General features: G+C 42.5%; 1 protein-coding gene across 2 annotated transcripts; it reads left to right on the top strand.

The window, feature by feature from the left end:
* The first annotated feature begins 1,825 nt into the window (after nt 1–1,825).
* MSL3 (MSL complex subunit 3) lies at nt 1,826–17,982 on the top strand. 2 transcript variants are annotated; one of them, XM_068163132.1, is made up of 13 exons: nt 1,826–2,166; nt 4,100–4,182; nt 4,720–4,815; nt 5,374–5,474; nt 6,382–6,473; nt 7,229–7,351; nt 7,742–7,902; nt 8,868–9,026; nt 9,450–9,712; nt 10,077–10,186; nt 10,360–10,459; nt 10,885–10,969; nt 17,077–17,982. In XM_068163132.1, exons 1-13 carry the CDS (start codon nt 2,068–2,070, stop codon nt 17,174–17,176), a joined length of 1,572 nt encoding a protein of 523 aa, XP_068019233.1. In that variant the 5' UTR covers nt 1,826–2,067; the 3' UTR covers nt 17,177–17,982. The 2 variants fall into 2 exon arrangements, with proteins under 2 accessions (XP_068019233.1, XP_068019235.1); XM_068163134.1 differs by lacking the exons at nt 1,826–2,166; nt 4,100–4,182; nt 4,720–4,815 and having other exon boundaries at nt 5,386–5,474; nt 6,410–6,473.
* Nucleotides 17,983–18,212: the final 230 nt, after the last annotated feature.

Raw genomic sequence — 18,212 nt, 5'->3', positions numbered from 1 at the left:
GCTGGGAGACCTGCCAAGGCGAGGGATCTGCTGGCAAGGATCATCTACAGCAAGGTGCTTCAGGGTGATAAGGGCAGATGCACATAGCTGAGCGTGGGAGCAAGGAGAGGGAAGACAGGGCAACAACTGAACCTCAAATACTACGGCATAGAGCTACACACACGTGTTAGGAAACCTAAGTGAGTACAGATTCGAATCAGAAGACTTGAGTAGCTTGGGTGGGAGCCACTGAAAGTGGGCTGGGGTTAACTAGGAAAGACCTAGATAAGAAAAATGAGCAGCAGAGTCTGCAAATGGAGATTCACCAGGAGGAAAAGGGGAACCCAGGAGACACTGCAGAAATGCATCAGGCTGTGCAGAAATGGTTGCAGGCTCCTTGTGAGTACTCAACATCAGGTTGGAGGCAGGGGCACAAACACAGGTTGTTGTCTGCCCCCCCCCCCCCCCCCCCCCCATTTGAAAAAGCATGGTTGTCCCTTGGAAACAGCTTTGTTCTGCAAGTGCTGCACCATTTCCCTCTCTTGAAAAAGAGGAAAGGTTCAATAACATGCTCTACAATTGACATTGCAACCATACATTTTTGGAGCCTGGTTCTTAACCTAAGCAGCAGTGAGCTCTGAACAGTTTCAGGAACATTTATTTCATTTTCTCATGCATTTGGCTTCTCTCAGTCCATTCTGTCCTATCAGCAAGTTTAAAGTTTTCTCCACTACCCCCAAAATAGTTTTGAATCAGAAGAAATGGAATACTCGATCCACCCTACCCCAGGGAGCAGCCGTCCTCTCAGAATCGCATTGTCTGGGCATCCCCTATCACATTTTCCTTTCAGAAACATTCTGGTAATACACTAGCAGCTCTCTGCTCTGGGAGTACACTAGCAGCTCTCTGTTCTATCCCAGGGCAATCCTGCCAGTTTCTATCTTTGCTGTCAGCCTCAAAGACTGGAAAGAGGATGTAAACCTCTTCCCATGAGCACAGGGCTAGTGTCTGCTCACTTGCACAGTTGTCTTTCTCCGTTCAGAGTCATCCACTTTCTGAAGAGCTTTTACAGAAAGCCAACTTCAGAAATGCTAAATAAGCACAAATAATCACAACTCTTTATACAAGGCTTGCTAAGCCTCCTGGCTCTGTCGTGGTCAGCTGTAGAGCAGAAATGCTGAAGTGGCATTGAAACTATAATGGCTTAAGGGAGCATCTAATAACATTGTGTAGGAAACTGCAGTATTCCCCTGACTGGATCCCAGTCTCTTCCAAGCATCAGTCAGCATAAAGTACATGAGCAAGAAAAATGCAAATTAATGTATTTCCCCTATTTGCATCGTATTTGAGACTCGGGGAGTTTGAAATGGAAAGCTCAACAGAACCACAAGCAATCGAGCTTCAAGTCCAGCAGCCTATTTATGTCTAGCTTGTTTTCTTGCAGGAAGGCTCACAGAATACGAATCTTGAGAGAGGTCATAAGATAGCCATCTCAGGAGTGCAGAGCCGTTCTTCGTTTGGGGGAGGAGCAGCAGGGTGATGGACAGATGCGCGGTGGTGTGTAGCGGCGGTGGCACCGCAGACAAGAGGTGCTGCTGTTCCGGGGTGCACTCAGGCTCGCCAGCACAGGGCTCACCCAGCGCAGGCCCACGATCGCGGGGCGGCTGGGTACCGCCGGCGAGGCCGGGTGACTGCCAGGGCCGAGCACACTTTCTCCAGCCCAAGGCAGAGGGCGGCCATCCCGCCCGGAGGGAAGTGTCCCCTCGCCATTGCATCTCCCGCGGCCGGTGCCCAGCCGCCCGTGACACGCAGCCCGCGTGACCGGGGGTAGCAGGGCGGGCAAAGGCAGCAGGGCGGGCAAAGGCAGCAGCCCGACTCCGCAGCAGCCGCAGCCAGCCGCATCTCACCCCCTGCAGGGCTGAGGCGACCGCCGCACACACCACCCGCACCCACTCAGACCTTCCTGGCCACCCAGCCGCCCGCCTTCGCCGGAGGAGCGGCAGGCCGGCAGGGGCGGGGCGGGGCCGGCCGCGGCACCACCCCCAGGGGAGGGGGCGGGGCTCCGCTCCTTTGCGCCATGATGAACAAATGACCTCGCGGGGAATGAAATTTAAGTTTCACCGAGGGGAGAGAGTTCTCTGCTTCGAGCCCGACCCCACCAAAGCCAAAGTGCTCTATGATGCTAAGGTGACCTGCCGCGCGCGACCCTGCCTTTCCTTCCCACTCACCGACCGAACGCTCCTACCCCCGCCTCGCCCGCGGGGCAGCGGCGAAGCCAGCCGAGCGGGAGGAAGCGCGGCGCGGCGGGGCGGGGCCGGCGCGGGACCCGGCTCGTGGCCGTGGCTGCCGTTAACTCTCGCTGCTGGGCGTTGCGCGCGCCCCCGGGTGGGAGGCGAGAGGGAGGCGACTGCGGACCCAGCCGACGAACGGGAGGGGACGACAGGGGGTGTGCGCTGCGGCTCCGCCAGCAGCACTTGTTGCGGGAAGCGGGTGCTGGCCCGGGGAGAGCGAAAAGGCCTCGGGGCGGGGGGCGGCCGCCGTCGCGGGGCTGAGAGACAAAGCGAGGCGGTGCCCACCTCGCCAGACCTCGACTTCTCTGTCCTTGTGTTGCCGTCATTGCCCTCCGGCTGTCTTAGCCCAGCCCCCTCGGCGGGGCTCGATTCCTTCTCCCCCGGCCTCTCCGCCCCGGCGGTGGGAGGTGCGCGTAGTGGTTGTGCTGAGCGTGGCGGCGTCCCTCTGCCCGGGGGACAAAGAGGCGCTGGAGCCCAGCCCGTCGCTGTCCTGCTCTCGGGTCGGGTAGAGAGCGGGCTTGCTGAGGCGCTCTGGAACTGTCGGACTCGGTTCCCGCCTTCCATTCTCGGCTGAACACCTGCAAAGTAATGCTGAAATCTTGCTTTCATACCCGCTTCTTTAGTAGCGTAGCTCGATTTGTTCCCTTTCCTTCCCTTCCTGCCCTTCTGCCTTTCAGAAGCTTTTAAATGGTACCAGCGGCACAAGAGAATGTACAGATGTGTTAGCACGCAGCGATTGACGGACCATGGCCAGGTGCACTGTGAGGTGGCCTTAAGAGTAGTGATCGTACGGGTAGAGCATTGTGTAAAGATAATCATGTTGGGATATTGGTGGGACAAGAGGTGATTTTGAAATTGTAACTCATTTGTACTTGCAGTTACGGGGATTTTGTTTTCTTAGAGGTGAAAAGGAGTTATCGCAACCTTGTTTGCTATGAGTTTACCAGTTGTGTAGCTCTGTGTTTTCCAAACCTCTTCAACGAGGAACGCCTCTTTCCTGTAGTACTTGGGCTTTTGTTTGCATATGTGTTCTTATGGCCTGACTCCCCATGCAACTTCAAATGCCAGCCCTAGAGGTAACCTGAGTGCAAAGAAGAATAGTGGTTTTTTCTTCCTTACATTTAAATACCCAAAGCTTCTGCATAACTGTCCCTGCTTCCATCAATCGTTGTTAAATTCTGTAGTCCCCAAGCTTTCAGGGTTGTTGGGTAACTGCTTGGTCCATCTGGAGATACATTGTTTATCGAGGGCTGTTCAAGTGCAGGCACAATGCTGCCTTTGTTATTACTAGTCCTGATGCTCAGCCACCTGTCCTTTTGAGGCGCGGGCCCTTTTTACGTGTGTGAAAGAAAAGAAAGAAACAAAGACCCAATATATTTACAAAACCTTTTAGTGGTTTGTGGCTAAGAGTTCGTGTTGTTCAATGGAGCAGTTGTTCCTAAAGTTTGTTTGCTGAACTATTGCTTCCTGCTTTGTCTGCATGAAGAGACAGTACAAAGAATGCGTTAGTAGCCCAAATGTATCCCTGCATATCTGTATTGTGATTTACTGCAGTACTTTGCATCTTTCTTGGTCTCTTTTGAAAGCATGAGATATTTGAGGACAACACAAAGATGGTTAGTAGTCTCTTACTTCAGAAATGCTCAGCAGAAAAAGCTGGTTTTTCTGACACTTTAACCCATTTCTTCTGCTTCTATTAATATTCAGTGGCAAAATTATTTTTATTTCCATAAATACTATTTTTTTCTTTGTGCATTTAATTCCCTAAATACTGGACAGCTCACTTCCTCCCAAGCCTTTTAATATGTGCTATTCAATAATTGTTTCAGATCGTTGATATTGTTGTTGGGAAAGATGAGAAAGGCAGAAAGATTCCAGAATATCTGATCCATTTTAACGGTTGGAACAGAAGGTAAGAACCTGTATGCACAGTTTCAGCTTTTCCATTGCTTCTATTCTATTCTGCAAAGACAAACAGTGCATAGGCTATCAAAGGACTTTGATGTTTGAATGAATGTTCTTGGATTTGTGAATGCCTTTAGTTCACTTGATGGTGGTGACACCTTGGTCTGTATCCTTACATTTCAGTGGATCGGTTTGATAGCCATGAATGTAAACTTTGAGATATCAGGCATATACTTGTGGCTCCAAGGTTTCCATCAAAGAAAGGAGTTGATACTTTGTTAAACCTAGAGTGCAGTCTGATTGTAGTCTAGAGCATGAGTTTGTGCTGCAAATGCTATCACGTGTTAAGTCAAGGTCTGAGAGATTTTAGGTAGGGAGAGAGTTAAAGCCGTGTGAATACAAGAGGTTGCAAACCTTGTGGTACAGGTGATGCTTCTGAATGACATTAAGAGTCTTTTTTAGATTTAGTGTATATTAATTGATTAGTAATCATGAGTGGCATATTTTCACAGCCATTAATAATTTTCTTTTGGCCTATCCTTAGCTGGGATAGATGGGCAGCTGAAGATCATGTTCTTCGTGACACAGACGAAAACCGCAGATTACAGCGTAAATTGGCACGGAAGGCTGTGGCTCGCATGTAAGAAACACTTTTGGTCTCAAAATGAATGAGAGATTCATTTTCAGATTCAAACAAATACATCCAAGTGTTCACAAGTGAGCTTGGCTTCTAAGATCACGCTGTAGATGGTAGATACCTCTTCAGTGCGTTCTAGAGAGCTACTTTTGTCATCCTAAAGGTAGATGCCTGTATATTGTTAATCAACAACACTCTGAATGACTAACACTTAATAACTGTGTTATTCTTAACTGTTGCTGCGAAATGCCTGTGTATTGGATCTACACCTTCCCAAAGAAATGTTCTTGAAAAATAACTTAGAAAAACCTGAAGTATTTTCAGCCAAAGGCAATAATCTAGTGTTGGTTGGCCATGGCTTGAGGATCTGCTTGAGAGCACAAATATGAGGTAATGTACGGCCATCAGTGTATCCACTGTAAAATATGCATTGTCCAAATTATTTCAACATTAATTAAAGTATCTCAAAAATACATTTCCTGTGCATGTAATGTCATTAGCTAGGAGTAAGAAACTAAATAATATTGGCCAAATTTCAGTGAACTATTTTATCTTCTGTAGGAGAAGAAAGGGAAGAAAGAAGAGGCGTTGCAGGTTGCCTGGTGTTGACTCTGTATTAAAAAGCCTTCCTGCTGAAGAAAATGATGAGAGCAGTGAAAACTGTGAGCTTGTTTGTCTTCTTTCATAACTGGCATGCTGCCTTTTAACTTGTTGACCTAGGTTTGCAGTGCATGCTCTGACTTGCTGTTAGAATGACATGAGAGTAACATAGTACTATTTGAAATACGTGGAGGCAGTCATATGAAGACTAAGCACTGTATTTCAGGCTAAGCATCTATTAAGATACCTCTCTCCTTGTCTTCCAGAGGCTTGTCTTCCACTCAACTATTCCAGTGATTTCAGAGCTTAATGATGCTAGGTTTAGTGTAGTATTAGGTGCAAGGAGCCCTCAGTTTTGATTGTTTGGTGTTAGAAAACAAGATTCTTTCCCTGCTAATGTTTCTACATATTTTGGGAGGCAGTAAGATTTTCTTTTTCCCCAGTCTTCCTGATACAAAGGTCTACTTCTTGTCAGATGACTGATTTCACTCTTATTTCATAGCATTTTTTGTTGTGGCTTGAAAAATACCAGGAACATTGGCTGGCATTTAGCTGATGTTCTGACAGCTGTTGCTGCACTGATCCAGGGTGTCTTACTGATGAGTACCTTAATCCTCTGTCAGAATTAAAATCCAATAAACATTTAAAAGGTCTGTGAGTGTTCAGAAATGCAGGGACCTCTTAGAAGTGAGTTTTCCAGAGGGAGTGGATGCAAGAATACTTCTGCAAACTTCTTGTCTTATATATTTACAAAGTGTATAGTGTGCTATAAATAGTACTTGTTTGTCTAATTCAGTCAGAAGTATTACTCCTTACTAAACATGACTTGGTAGTTGTGGAGGGATTTTGGGTGGGTTTTGGTTTGGTTAGTTTTGGTTTTGCCTTTTTTTTTGATTGAGGCCTGAAATGATTTGATCTTAACCTCTGCAATGAACTGAGAGATAAATATGTAAAATCTCTTTTACACAGCTATAAGTAGTTCTTCTTCTGATGACAGTGATGAAGGAACCGATGAAGAAATAAAAAGCGAAGAAAGCGACATAGAAGAGAGGACAGAAATGGTATATTCCTGAGCTCAATAGCATTGCAATGTCTGTATTTGAAACTCTGGAGAATAGGGAATAGATGAAATATAGGCCACAGGTAGTTATTTAGCTGGAATTAAAAGCATCCTTTTCTTTGGTGCTTGCTGTGGCTGCTTTTGGTTTTTTTCTTTGAAAATCGTGGAAGTTTGGGGAGCTCTTGTGGAATTCCTGGAGATTAAGCTAAACACACACATTTGTTTCTATTCCTTTGTTTCTACACATAAGGCTTATGTAGAGAAAATTTGGCAAACTAAATTATCCAGATTTGTGGATGTGGTAAAAACTGTGGGTCTGTGCAGCCTGGACAAATCCCAGTAGCAGCAGGATCTTTCTGGCTTTTGTATTGCACTGTCAGCTCAACTCTGCCCTTAAAACTGACTTCAAGGAAAACTGTACTTCAAAAATTAAGTACAGTTGTACTGAATGTCTGTAGAATCTAGCTGATCTGAAGCAGCAAAACAGACCAAAATCCTGTTCATTCTTTGGTGTTAAATACTTAAGTGAATACTGAGAAGGAAAAAAAAGTCTTAAATTTGGGGTGACTTCAAAGCCCTTCTATTACATTGCTTGCAGTAAGGCTACAATCCCCTTAAGTGCTTGCTAGAGTTCATAGAATTGATCCTTTCATTAGAAAATTTGTGTCATATTGAATCTTGACTCCTGGAATTCTTTCTCACTAATGTTCATATGCACAACCACTGTATTTTTTTTTCTTCCCTGGTCTGTGGTAGAAAGAAGACCAAGACACTCACACCAAAAGGGATATGGAGGAGCGAGCGATAAGCATCGAGATCCCGGACGTCTTGAAGAAGAAGCTGGAGGAAGATTGCTACTATATTAATAGAAGAAAACGGGTATGGAATGAATGTGCATTGGGCTGGGGAGGCCATTGCAAGTACTTCTTACATATAACTACTGGTTTCTTTGAACTTTATTACAAAGGCAAGCTCAGGCAGTACAGAGAAGAAGAAAAACGTTGTAAGAATGTGTCATTTCAATACCCCAAAGTGGTTTAGAGTGCAGGCTGTTTTCCAAAGCTGGAAATGTAGCAAGCTTGTTAATGTGGATATATTTTTGTTTCTCTAGACATTTATAAAGGATTGATCAGAAATGCAGTTCAAGGATTCAAATAAATTGGTCATTAAGTACTTCCTGCAATAGAGACTTACTAAACTAGACAGTACATTTACCTTTATATTTACTAATTGGTTTTGTAAGGTATTAATTTGTTGCTTCTTTTTCAGCTGGTGAAGCTGCCTTGTCAGACAAATATCATAACCATCCTGGAGTCATATGTGAAACATTTTGCTATTAATGCTGCCTTTTCAGCCAATGAAAGGTCTCGGCACCATCAAATGACTGCACATGCTAACATGAATCTTCATTATGTGCCACCAGAGAAGAAGTAAGTGTTAGTCAGTCCAGCACTGTTGTCACAAGAAGAATGACCTTGCATTCCATGTTCTGTTTACAGGCTGTTCATTTCTGAGTTTGTAGTGTGATGGATGTCTAGTCACAGGGCTTAAAATATTTGACAGATACCTATAGTACAGTAGTGCTGACTATTTGTTTAACTGAGAAGTCATTATGCAGAGGCATCAATATCTCCTTTTATCATGTAAGTTCTTGTAAGTAGTGTGCCTAATTTTGGAAGAATGTGTTCCTGTTTGTCTATGTGAAGAACTTTTTGAGCGCTGAGTAACTGATACTAGAATTCCCTGCTTAAGTAAAACTGAAAAGGTTCAAATCTTATGAAGGGTAAAAAACTTTGTACAAACACTTGCAGAAAACTAGTGCAGGTGACTGACTTATTTTTTTCATTGACATATCATGAATCCTAGAGTCAATATGTAGGGAAACAATCTGCCTAGTAACTCTGTTTTATTACCATATTCCATTTCAGTGGTGCATAGTTATGCTATTTGCAATATTTTGGGCTGTATGAGTGTCTTGGTTCATACTGATGTCACTCATTATTTGACAGATTGATATCTTTCTTCTTTCTAATATGATCTCTCAAGTAAGAAGTTTGGGAGACAGGCACCAGTATTGAACCCTGGGGGACACCACTAATAACTGGGCACCAGCCAGACTTAACTCTGTTCACCACCCTTCTTTGGGCCTGGCCATCCAGCCAGAGCAATTGTGCAATTGTTTGACATGATTAAGCAGACATAGAACTTGTAGTTTTTGGAAGTTATCAACAAGAATCACTGCCTCTGAGCTTTCTTTTAAACAGTATTACATAGTGATGAAGCCAATGTATCATAGTTAAGATGTTAATGATCTGTAATAAAAGAGAATTTCCTACAACTACACTGAAAAATGTTGACATGCAATTTTGACATACACAATCTTTTTCCTCTCTAGTGTTGAGCTGTGCAAAGAGATGGTGGATGGGCTGAGAATAACCTTTGACTTCACACTTCCATTAATTTTGCTCTATCCTTATGAGCAAGCTCAATTTAAGAAGGTGACTTCATCAAAATTCTTTCTTCCCATCAAAGAAAACTCAACAAATACAAACAGGTAGATTTGGTATATGAAGTCTAATACTGCTTATCTCCTGAGGAAAAATGCAATAGGATGTGGTTCTGTCTTCAGAATAGGATGATGTCTCACAGATGGGCTTAAAAACCATCTTGCAGAAATGTCAAACTTTGCTGTGAATTGCTTGCCTGAATTCAGGCTCTGAATTTCTGTTAATTTCAGAAGAGGTTTATACTGACTGAGATAAGTTTTGCTGCAACTTTGTGGGGGAAAAAATTAAGAGTGAAATGTAGATTTGTGTTCATTAGATTCAAAACTTGAAAAATAAATCTGCTTCCATTTTGGTAGTGGAAGGAGAGAGGGAGGCTGTTGCACTGAAATGAGTGTTTAATGAGATCTGTGGAAGGATCTGTTCTGGGGGAGAGCCCTGATCACTTCTGTAAAGCTGCCTTTATTTCCTAGAAATCAAGAGGAGCTTTCCCCAAGTCCTCCCTTGTTGAATCCACCAACACCTCAGTCAACTGACAGCCAGCCCACAACAGGAGAGCCAGCCACCCCCAAAAGGCGAAAAGCGGAGCCCGAAATGATGCAGTCGCTGAGGCGCTCCACGCGCCACAGCTCCAACTGCGACAGGTTATCGGAGAGCAGCGCTTCTCCCCAGCCCAAGCGGCGGCACCTTGAGACCCCGGCTTCCATGCCAAAGCTCTTCCTGCACCTGGAAAAAAGTAGGGTTTGCTCCTTCAATTACTGCTTTAAACAAGATTTTTAAGTCTTGCTCTCTTGTAACTGTCCTCTAGAGTGTGAGCTGCTTGATGGAAGGAAATACTCATTGCTGCTTGTATCAGTTACTTCTGAAGCTTAGACCAAAGGGAGAAATAGAAAGCAATATTCTCAGTACTTCGGTACTGTATTTCTCCACAGATTCAGGGAGCTGCTTTTCTGTGAGGCTGTCTTAGGAAATTCTGGCATTTAAATCTTCAAACACTGAAGTTGCAGGCTTCTGTTACTTTTAATAGCTTAGAATTCCATAAACCAGGTAATCAGATTTCTAACTTCTGTTGTTTTGGGTTTTTTTCTTGGCTTTTGAAGAAACTCCTGTCCATAGTGGATCATCTTCTCCTATAACTTTGACTCCTAGCAAAGAGGGGAGTGCAGTTTTTACTGGCATTGAAGGTAGAAGAAACAATGAATTGAATGAGGTAAGACTTTTGTGTTACTGTCCTAGATTCAGTGATTAAAGGTGGTGTAGCTCTCACAGTAGGGCTATGTAATTGCATTACTTATTTCAGCTTTAATTTGTGAAGCTCTTCACAGACTAAATTACCACAGTGCTACAGCCTTTTCATAACCAACATTTTCATGTCTTGTTTAGGTTTTATCCTGGAAATTGATGCCAGACAATTACCCACCAAGTGATCAACCACCACCTCCCTCATACATCTATGGATCTCAACATTTGCTACGGATGTTTGGTAAACTGATGGAGAACTGTGCTGAATCAGAAGTGCTTTATTTGGCTGTTTAGGGTGTTTTTACTTTCTTAGTGACCATATGTATTGAACACATCTAGTTCTATTCTGGAGAAGCACACATTTTCATTGGTTTAAAACTCTTAGGCTGCTCATAAACTTGCTGATCTCTTTCTGGCTCTGTAAGCCTTCACTTAAGCATTGCTTCCAGTATGAAAGATCAGTGAAACATCAGTTAAGCCAAGCAGCATTCACCTTTTCAGCATATTTCATTTCAGTAAGGTGTTGAAAGATCACTGAGTAACTTGCAAAGAGAAGCTGAGGCTGCAGGAGAAGAAACCTTTATGTTCTTTTCTATGTAGTTAGTGAAAGTAGTTAGGAGTTGCTTTTCAAAGAACAAATGTAAACATTATTTCTCTTATTTACAGTAAAGCTACCAGAAATACTGGGGAAGATGTGCTTTCCTGACAAAAACCTGAAGGCTTTAGTGAAACACTTTGAAATGTTTCTGAGGTAATGTGACACAATGTACCACGGCAATGTTTGTGCTGTTAGGTAGACCTAAGTGTCCTGGGATGAGGGAGGGTTCTGGAAATGAAATGTTAATTTCCTGTAACTATGAGAATGTTAATGAAACCAATACAAATATTTTAATAATAGCAATTTGAAGAAAGATGAGTACTGAATTTCTGATTCTATAACTCAGATGGAAGGGGACCTGAACTCCTTACTTAAAACTTCAATAAATAGAGCATTAGGCAACTGAAGCATAAAAGGGTTTGCTAGCATGTGTAGGGTGACAAATCTGCTGTGGTTAAGCAGCATGTTTATGAAGAAATACAAACTCTGCATTGTTAGTTTTGAGACTAAACTGAGAGGTTTGACAGTGCATTGGTATCAGAGGGGAGAAACTTGGGTTCTGGAATGTCTTGAATAAGGATAGGTTTGGGGGTTTTGTTTGCTTGGGTTTGGTTGGTGGCTGTTTGTAGTTGCTTTTGGTTTTGTTTTGTCTTTTTTTGGTAAGGAAAGTCCCTCCTAACTGAGCTTTGCTCTGTGATGCACTGTAGTGGCTTTCAGATGAGCTCAAAATGCTTTCTGGCCACGCTAGCTTCATGGTCTGGAGATCCACTTACTGTGGATCAAATCAATTTTTGTCAAATCCATGTTTGTTTAGATTCTTGTTTAGATGTGTTGGTCAGAGTAGATCTTTAAACTTTAGCATCTTAACTGCTGTGTCTTCAAACCCATTCTATGGATGAGCTGTGGCAGTGTGGAATAAGGAGGAGGAGATGTCCTCCACACAAGTAAGGAGCTTATTAAACTCCCAAGTTCTAGTGGCAGTATCTGTATGTGTCTTATTTTTGCATCTGATGGTCTTGTTGAGATGTGTAGTGACCTATAAATAGAGATAATAGTAAGAAAAAGGCAGAATGAGCCCCCGAGGCATGCGTAGCAAGGGAGTCTCCTGTCTGGTACAACAGAGTACTTGAGCACTCTGGCTTGTTTTGAAGTGCTTTCTAAGCCAGTGTCATCTCCTTTGCTGATGCTGTTCTCAAGGTTTCTTTTCTGTGCTGAAATAATGATTTTTGGCTTTCTCAGACTGATCAAACTGAGACTGTTCCTGAAAAGGCTTCCAAGTTAGTTACTGCTGTAGGAACTGCTTGATCTTAGGCAGCTTTATCGTAGATCTTTTTCTTAGACTAGTTCCCTTAGCAGATCTGCTACTGTGTGTTCAAGTAGACAGCACAGAAATCAATGCAAATTAATGTCTTCCCCCAGTTTGTGTTCATGGGGACTCTGCATGTGTCATTTGGGCATTTCTTTCTCTTTCCCCATGTCATTGAAAGGAGTCAGTTACATTTTGTAGACACTTGTTCAGAGCTGACTTTCATCACAGAAATACTTCTCCATTGTCTGTCTCTCATCACACTGTGCACTAGCTCTTCCATTTTCACATCCTATTTTCCTTTTTGGGAAGGAAAAGACCAATGGATTTTTATTACAAATCTTTGTCAGTTCTGTTCTGGTTTACTGTTTGAATGTTACAAACTGCCTTGCACAGTCTGCAGGGCTGCATTGGTTGGCAGCAGCTGGTTTGCTTCAGGATGCCTCATTTCTTTTAGGGAATTGCTTATGAATGACAAGCTGAAATGCTGCCCTCTTCTTGATTTTTTTCCTAATGGCAGACAAGGGACTGAAGCTGTCATCTTGCATTAATAAAAATACTTCTGAATCTTCTTTGAATTCCAGGTAGAGTAATCCAAGCACAAGAGCCATGTGTGGTTTTACATAGAACATGTGGTACACAACTCTGTAGTTCTGGCGTCGACTCTGATTTCATCTTGCATTATGATTTTTATGGCTAAAATTTACAGTTTCATTTTAACATTTGTACCATTAATCTCATGTGGGCAGAGAGACTGATTCCTCTTTAATATAACACTTTGTCTAGAAGCTTGTTTTATTGAGTTTAGTCAGCACTTGATAGATGCATTAAAGTCTCTTTGAGATGTTACATGGGTAATATTTTTTCAGCCGTGCCATCAGATTGCTGCTAGACAAGATTGATCCCAGTTTCCCAGACAACATGCATTTGTTCAGGGGTGTATGAAATACAGCCTCTAGTTAATATGAAACTCAAAAAGATGTACTTTTTCTGCTCAGTGTAGTTTTCTACAAATGTGCATAATGAAAATACCTTAATAGAGAACACGAAAGTAAATTGCCTCAGTTACAGAATTTGCAGAAGGAAAGTTATTGTTTCCAATTAAATACAAACCTCTTAGTCTTCAAATATTTTAGCTCTGAGGTAATTTCTAATACTTGCAGAAGAACAGCAGTCTGAAAGAGACCTTAGTGACTAACTCATGTTTTCACTGAGTTTCACCACTTTGAGTTTAGTTGTCAGGAGCAAGAAGTGGAAGCTCACACACTGACTGGTAATCCTATCAGCAAAGGACTCCCGAGTAAACCTTTCATTTGAGTTGTTGAGGTAGAGTGAGTATTGCCTTCTAACTGTGTCATTATTTCAGCTGTTTGGTTTTTTTAATATGTATTGTGAGGTACCTAGCATTTCTCCAGAGACTGCTTGAGTGATGAGAAATGATAGGCAAGAAGGTGCCAGGTTTTGTTTTGCCATCCCCATTGGTTTTCACTGAGCCTCGATGTGCAACACTGTTTTGGGATCTGAGAGGCAATTTCTCAGGGCTGTTCACAAAGGAGGTGCTTAAAAGTTAGAAGACTATAACATGTCTGTTTTTAGAAGAGCAAGACTCATCTTCACTGAGGTAATTTCAGTCAATGTCTTTGCACTTCAGGGAGAAAAAGGCAACCAGAATGATGCAGTGCTTAGGCAAGCCACAGGTGTTTTAAGACTTTCATGAAATAACAGAAGAATGAGTGATGGAATGATTCTAAAGCAATGCTTCCAAAATGTACAAGGCACTTTTCCATAGGAGGCCAACATACAGTATCTCAGATAATGGAAAGCTACATTCTTAATGGCAAACACTTGGGTTTGTTGAACCCACTCATATTTCAAACTGTGTCACCTGTAAGTTCTGGTTTTCCATTTCAGTCTATTTATCCTGATGTTTTGCAGCCTGCTTGCTATCTATTGTGTTTCTGCTTCATGGGTAGAAAAGTGTTTTAACAATGTCGAGTATTCTGAGAAGAAAGCCAGATCAGAATGTGACCACACTAGAGGGCTGTGATGATGCAATGTGTGCATATAGAAAGATGACAAGTGGTTTGAAATAACCTTTAGACTTAGCTCTGGGGGTTTGGTAACACGACATTTTTTGGGTGTAGTACAATTGCAGTGATGAATGCTGACCACTAGTCTGTGCTAATGTGCAGCTAATGAGATGTTGCCAGTGGCTCCTGAGGATGAAAAACTGAGCATTGCCTATGGTGAGTGAGTAGAGAACATCTCCAGGTGAAGCTGCTTGTGACGGAGTTCCTGCTGGTTGTGATTTAATCAGTTGGCATCTTTCAACTTTATCAAGAATCACTTCTTGAAAGATAATAAAAATGCAGTTCTGCTACTCTGCCTTATATTGATTAGGGCCTTTCAGTTTGGGGATTAACCTGTTACTTAGCAGAAGAGTACCTATGCTGCATGGAAATCTTGGCATATTAGAAAACTTCATGGAACTGGAGCCTGAATGCAAGAAACCCCAAGATTCTAAGTGGCAGTGGGCAGGGGTGGATTTAAAGGCACAAAAATGTGAAGGAACTTTTTCTCTATGTTTTGAAACACTTTGAAAGGGAGGAACTCTGCTTGCATGCAATTAGCACTGTAATAAACCTTGCAGGAATGTTTTCCTAGAAGTTCTGCTGGGGGTTACAGTTCCTAAATTTCTCTGTCTAATGAGCTGAAATGTTGCAGTGGTAGTTTGGTATCTTCAGAATTCTCTCCCCTTGCCCTTGAAAGGCCACAGTACCTGATCTCAGTTTCTGTATGCAGATGAATGACAAGCATCCAGTCAACAGAACAAGCCTGTTGGCTCCTTCGGTGTGATTCTTGAGATGCTGCATTTCAGAATCAGCATCTGTAATTTTTCACTTAATCTGTTCTGGTGGCTTAGCTCTGCCTGCTAAGTACTGCTCCCTCTGTTCTTAAATCTTGGCTCATGACTTGCAGGTGCCTGTGAAGTTCATCTTTGTGCTATTTCAGCTCTTCCAAGAGCAAAACATCAGTGAAGTGGCCAAGAGTCATGAGACTCCAAACATTCCTGTGGCAGCTTTCCGCACTGTGATGTAGTGAGAATAGAAAGCAGCTTCAGAAGGACCACTGCTCTTTCTGTACAGAGCCACAAGGAAGTGGGACAGAAGCTGACATTGTGTTCTTTTGTCTGCTCCTTCCTACTTCTCTGCAGAAAGCAATTTGTATTTGCTAGCTCTGGGGTGTTTTGCTTTTCACAAGTGTTACATTGAGAATGGAGATGTACATCTGACTGCGTGCCTTCTGCCTGCATCTCAGCTCAGTTTCTCATCTTTACCAGCTGTCACTTTAGCTTGCACCACACTGGCATTTACAGCTCAGGATTGTAAGAGAAAATTAACTTGTTTTCCTTAAATTATTGGAACTCTCAGCTATCTAGTGTCCTCTGAAGGTTCTTTTGGGTTAGTGATGTTCTTTTAAGGTGTGCTGCCTTCTCTGTTCTATGAAATGTTAGTTGATGCTAAGAATGTGCTCAGCCCCAATAGTTCGTGCTTACTGTTTATCTCTTGAAGTCATTAATGTGTGTTATGAAGAGTTACTAATCAAGTTTCATTTGTCTCATCTTAATCTTGGGCAGTCTAAGTATACCAAAAGTTCAATTCAAGTCTGTTAAGTTCTAGGCCCTATCATACTCACTACATACCAGCCTCTCGCATATAACCCAGAAGGTGATTCATAGCTAACTGCAGTCAGAGGTCACAGCAGTGGATGGTTCAAGGATTTAAGTTACTATCATTTCAATACTCCTTTGGAGTGGTTTTTCCACCGTGGGGTGTTGGTGAGTGTGTAGTGCAGATGAATGACACATTCCAGGGATGATTCTGAGTTGTTCTTGTTTAGGTTTGTATCCTAAGAGGTATCTCTACCTCATGAGTGAAAGAGAAAAGGGGGTGTGTGGGGGGGGGTGTGTGTGGGGGTGTGTGTACAACACAACAACCAAATATTTTATGAAGTATTGGAGCAGTTTATGTCCTGGTAAACCTAGAAAAGTAAGTGGTGAATGGTTTTAACGAGGGGCTGGTTCAAACAATGTATTAGTCAAATATTGGTGATTGTAATCTGGATTTGTCCTTTGTGTGTTTGGTGTTGGTTTGGGGTTTTTTTGTTCAGGAAAATAGTAAAACTTCTTTTCTTCTGGCTCATTCTTGTGCCAAAGTTTAGCTAATTTGGACTCCATGTTTAGCAACTTGTGCATTGATTGTGGCTGCATTTTGTTCTTGCCGAGGAGAATACTTCACTGCTGGTTTTATTTGGTTTATTTAAGTGCCTTCATTTCTGTAAATAGGAGATTATAATTCAACTCTGATGTGCTGTGATACTGAACTTTTTCTGATTTAGCAAGAGAATTGTAATAGATTTTTTTTAAACAAAAATAATCTCTCAACCTTAATTACATAAATGCTTTGTGCTGTGTAGTGAGCCTGGGAGCTGCTGTTGGAGCCCGTGAGAAACTAGCACAGTATGAATACTTACAAGTAAAAAGTGTGCTGAAGTAGGGTTGTGTGAGTGGAGAATGGAACTTGTACATTTACTTACACATTTGTTACGATGGTTTGTGATGTTGGTCTGTGGCAGAGCAACTTCTGTGGCAGGGGGTTTGTGTGTGCTCTCTGCCAAGCATAGCTTCAACTCCTGGATCGCTTTGGGGTTTTGTTTGTTTGTTTTCTAGTTTAGCAAACATTTTATTGTCCTCTGGATTTGAGCATTGTAGAGGAATGCTCTTTCTCACTATCTGGAGGTTTGGAAAATAGGGCAAGCCTTTTATATGCCCAATTTCCAAGTGTAATAATTCCGACTTCCCAGACTGGGGTTTTGCTGACCCTAAAAATGAATGTGAAAAGAATTCTTCTCTTAAGTGTTTCATGTTCTTCTATTTGGTGTGCTTTCTTCTCAGGTTTTTAGCAGAATACCATGATGATTTCTTCCCAGAATCTGCTTATGTAGCTGCATGTGAAGCCTACTACAGCACTAAAAACCCTCGGGCCATCTACTGAAGCTATTCATGAAGGTTAAATCCTGCTCTGTGTAGCCCGTGACCATGCTGTGTTGCCATGTGGCTACAGGATGAAGATGAAAAAGGAATTAAAACAACTTCTGAAGAAGCAGGGGAATAACTTCTGTGGTGGTTGGATTACCTAGGAACAGAGAACTTATTTTCAGAGATGTGTATAGACAGCACTGAGTTGCACAGAGGACTGAATATGACTCAGATGAATAAAGAAGCCTTGTTCTGACTTCTGATGCATAGGACTATTAAAGAAGAAAGGAGGCAAAAGCAGATGCATTAGCAACAGGACATTTTAATGAAGATAGATCATCATGCTGTGCTTTGTTTTAGTTCAAACTCTGCAACCTGGGAAATAAGGCTTGACTACACAGTGAAGTGAAGAGAATGGACATCTGATACCTTATGGACTGTGTTTTCCTCACAAATTGCACTTTAATTCTGTCGTGGAGCAGTCATGATGGAAAGTGTTGCTTGATGTAAATGTGGTTTTGTTGTCTGGCTAGCATGACATCTGCCTCAACAATGACTTCCTTGCTTGAATGAAAGATGTACTGCTTACTTTGCATTTTGCAAAGGTGTGTATAGATGTATATACTCTTTCCATAGTAAGCCTGCCAGAGTTCCAAGGAAAGCATATATGTTGCCAGTGGGCCAGTGTTTACCTGGCGATAAATGATTCCCAGAGCCAGTCTGAAAGGTGATTTTCTACAAAGTAAGTGGAGTAGTCAAAGTGATGGCAGTTCAACTGGCAAACTCTTTTCTTAATAAAGTCCACAGTGGTTGCTGTGTAAATGTGTGGTTTTGATAGTCTAAAGCATCTTGTTTGTGCTTGGCTAGTGGTTTTGGGATTGCAAATTGTGCATGGAGTGAGAGGTTGGGAGCATCGCCAGCACAGGGAGAAGCCCTTGCAGTATCACTGGATTCTCTTCTGCAGACTTGAAGGATGTCTTGTTAGACATAATTAAATGCTTGCTCTCTGGAAGTAGGAATTCAATGAGAACTGTGTTCCTAGAGACCTGACA

This window comes from Melanerpes formicivorus, unplaced genomic scaffold (assembly GCF_026170545.1).
Source record: "Melanerpes formicivorus ecotype bairdi unplaced genomic scaffold, bMelFor1.0.p_v2 SCAF_70, whole genome shotgun sequence".
In the NCBI taxonomy this organism is placed as follows: Eukaryota; Metazoa; Chordata; class Aves; order Piciformes; family Picidae; genus Melanerpes; species Melanerpes formicivorus.
This window is presented reverse-complemented; position numbering and strand designations above follow the sequence as displayed.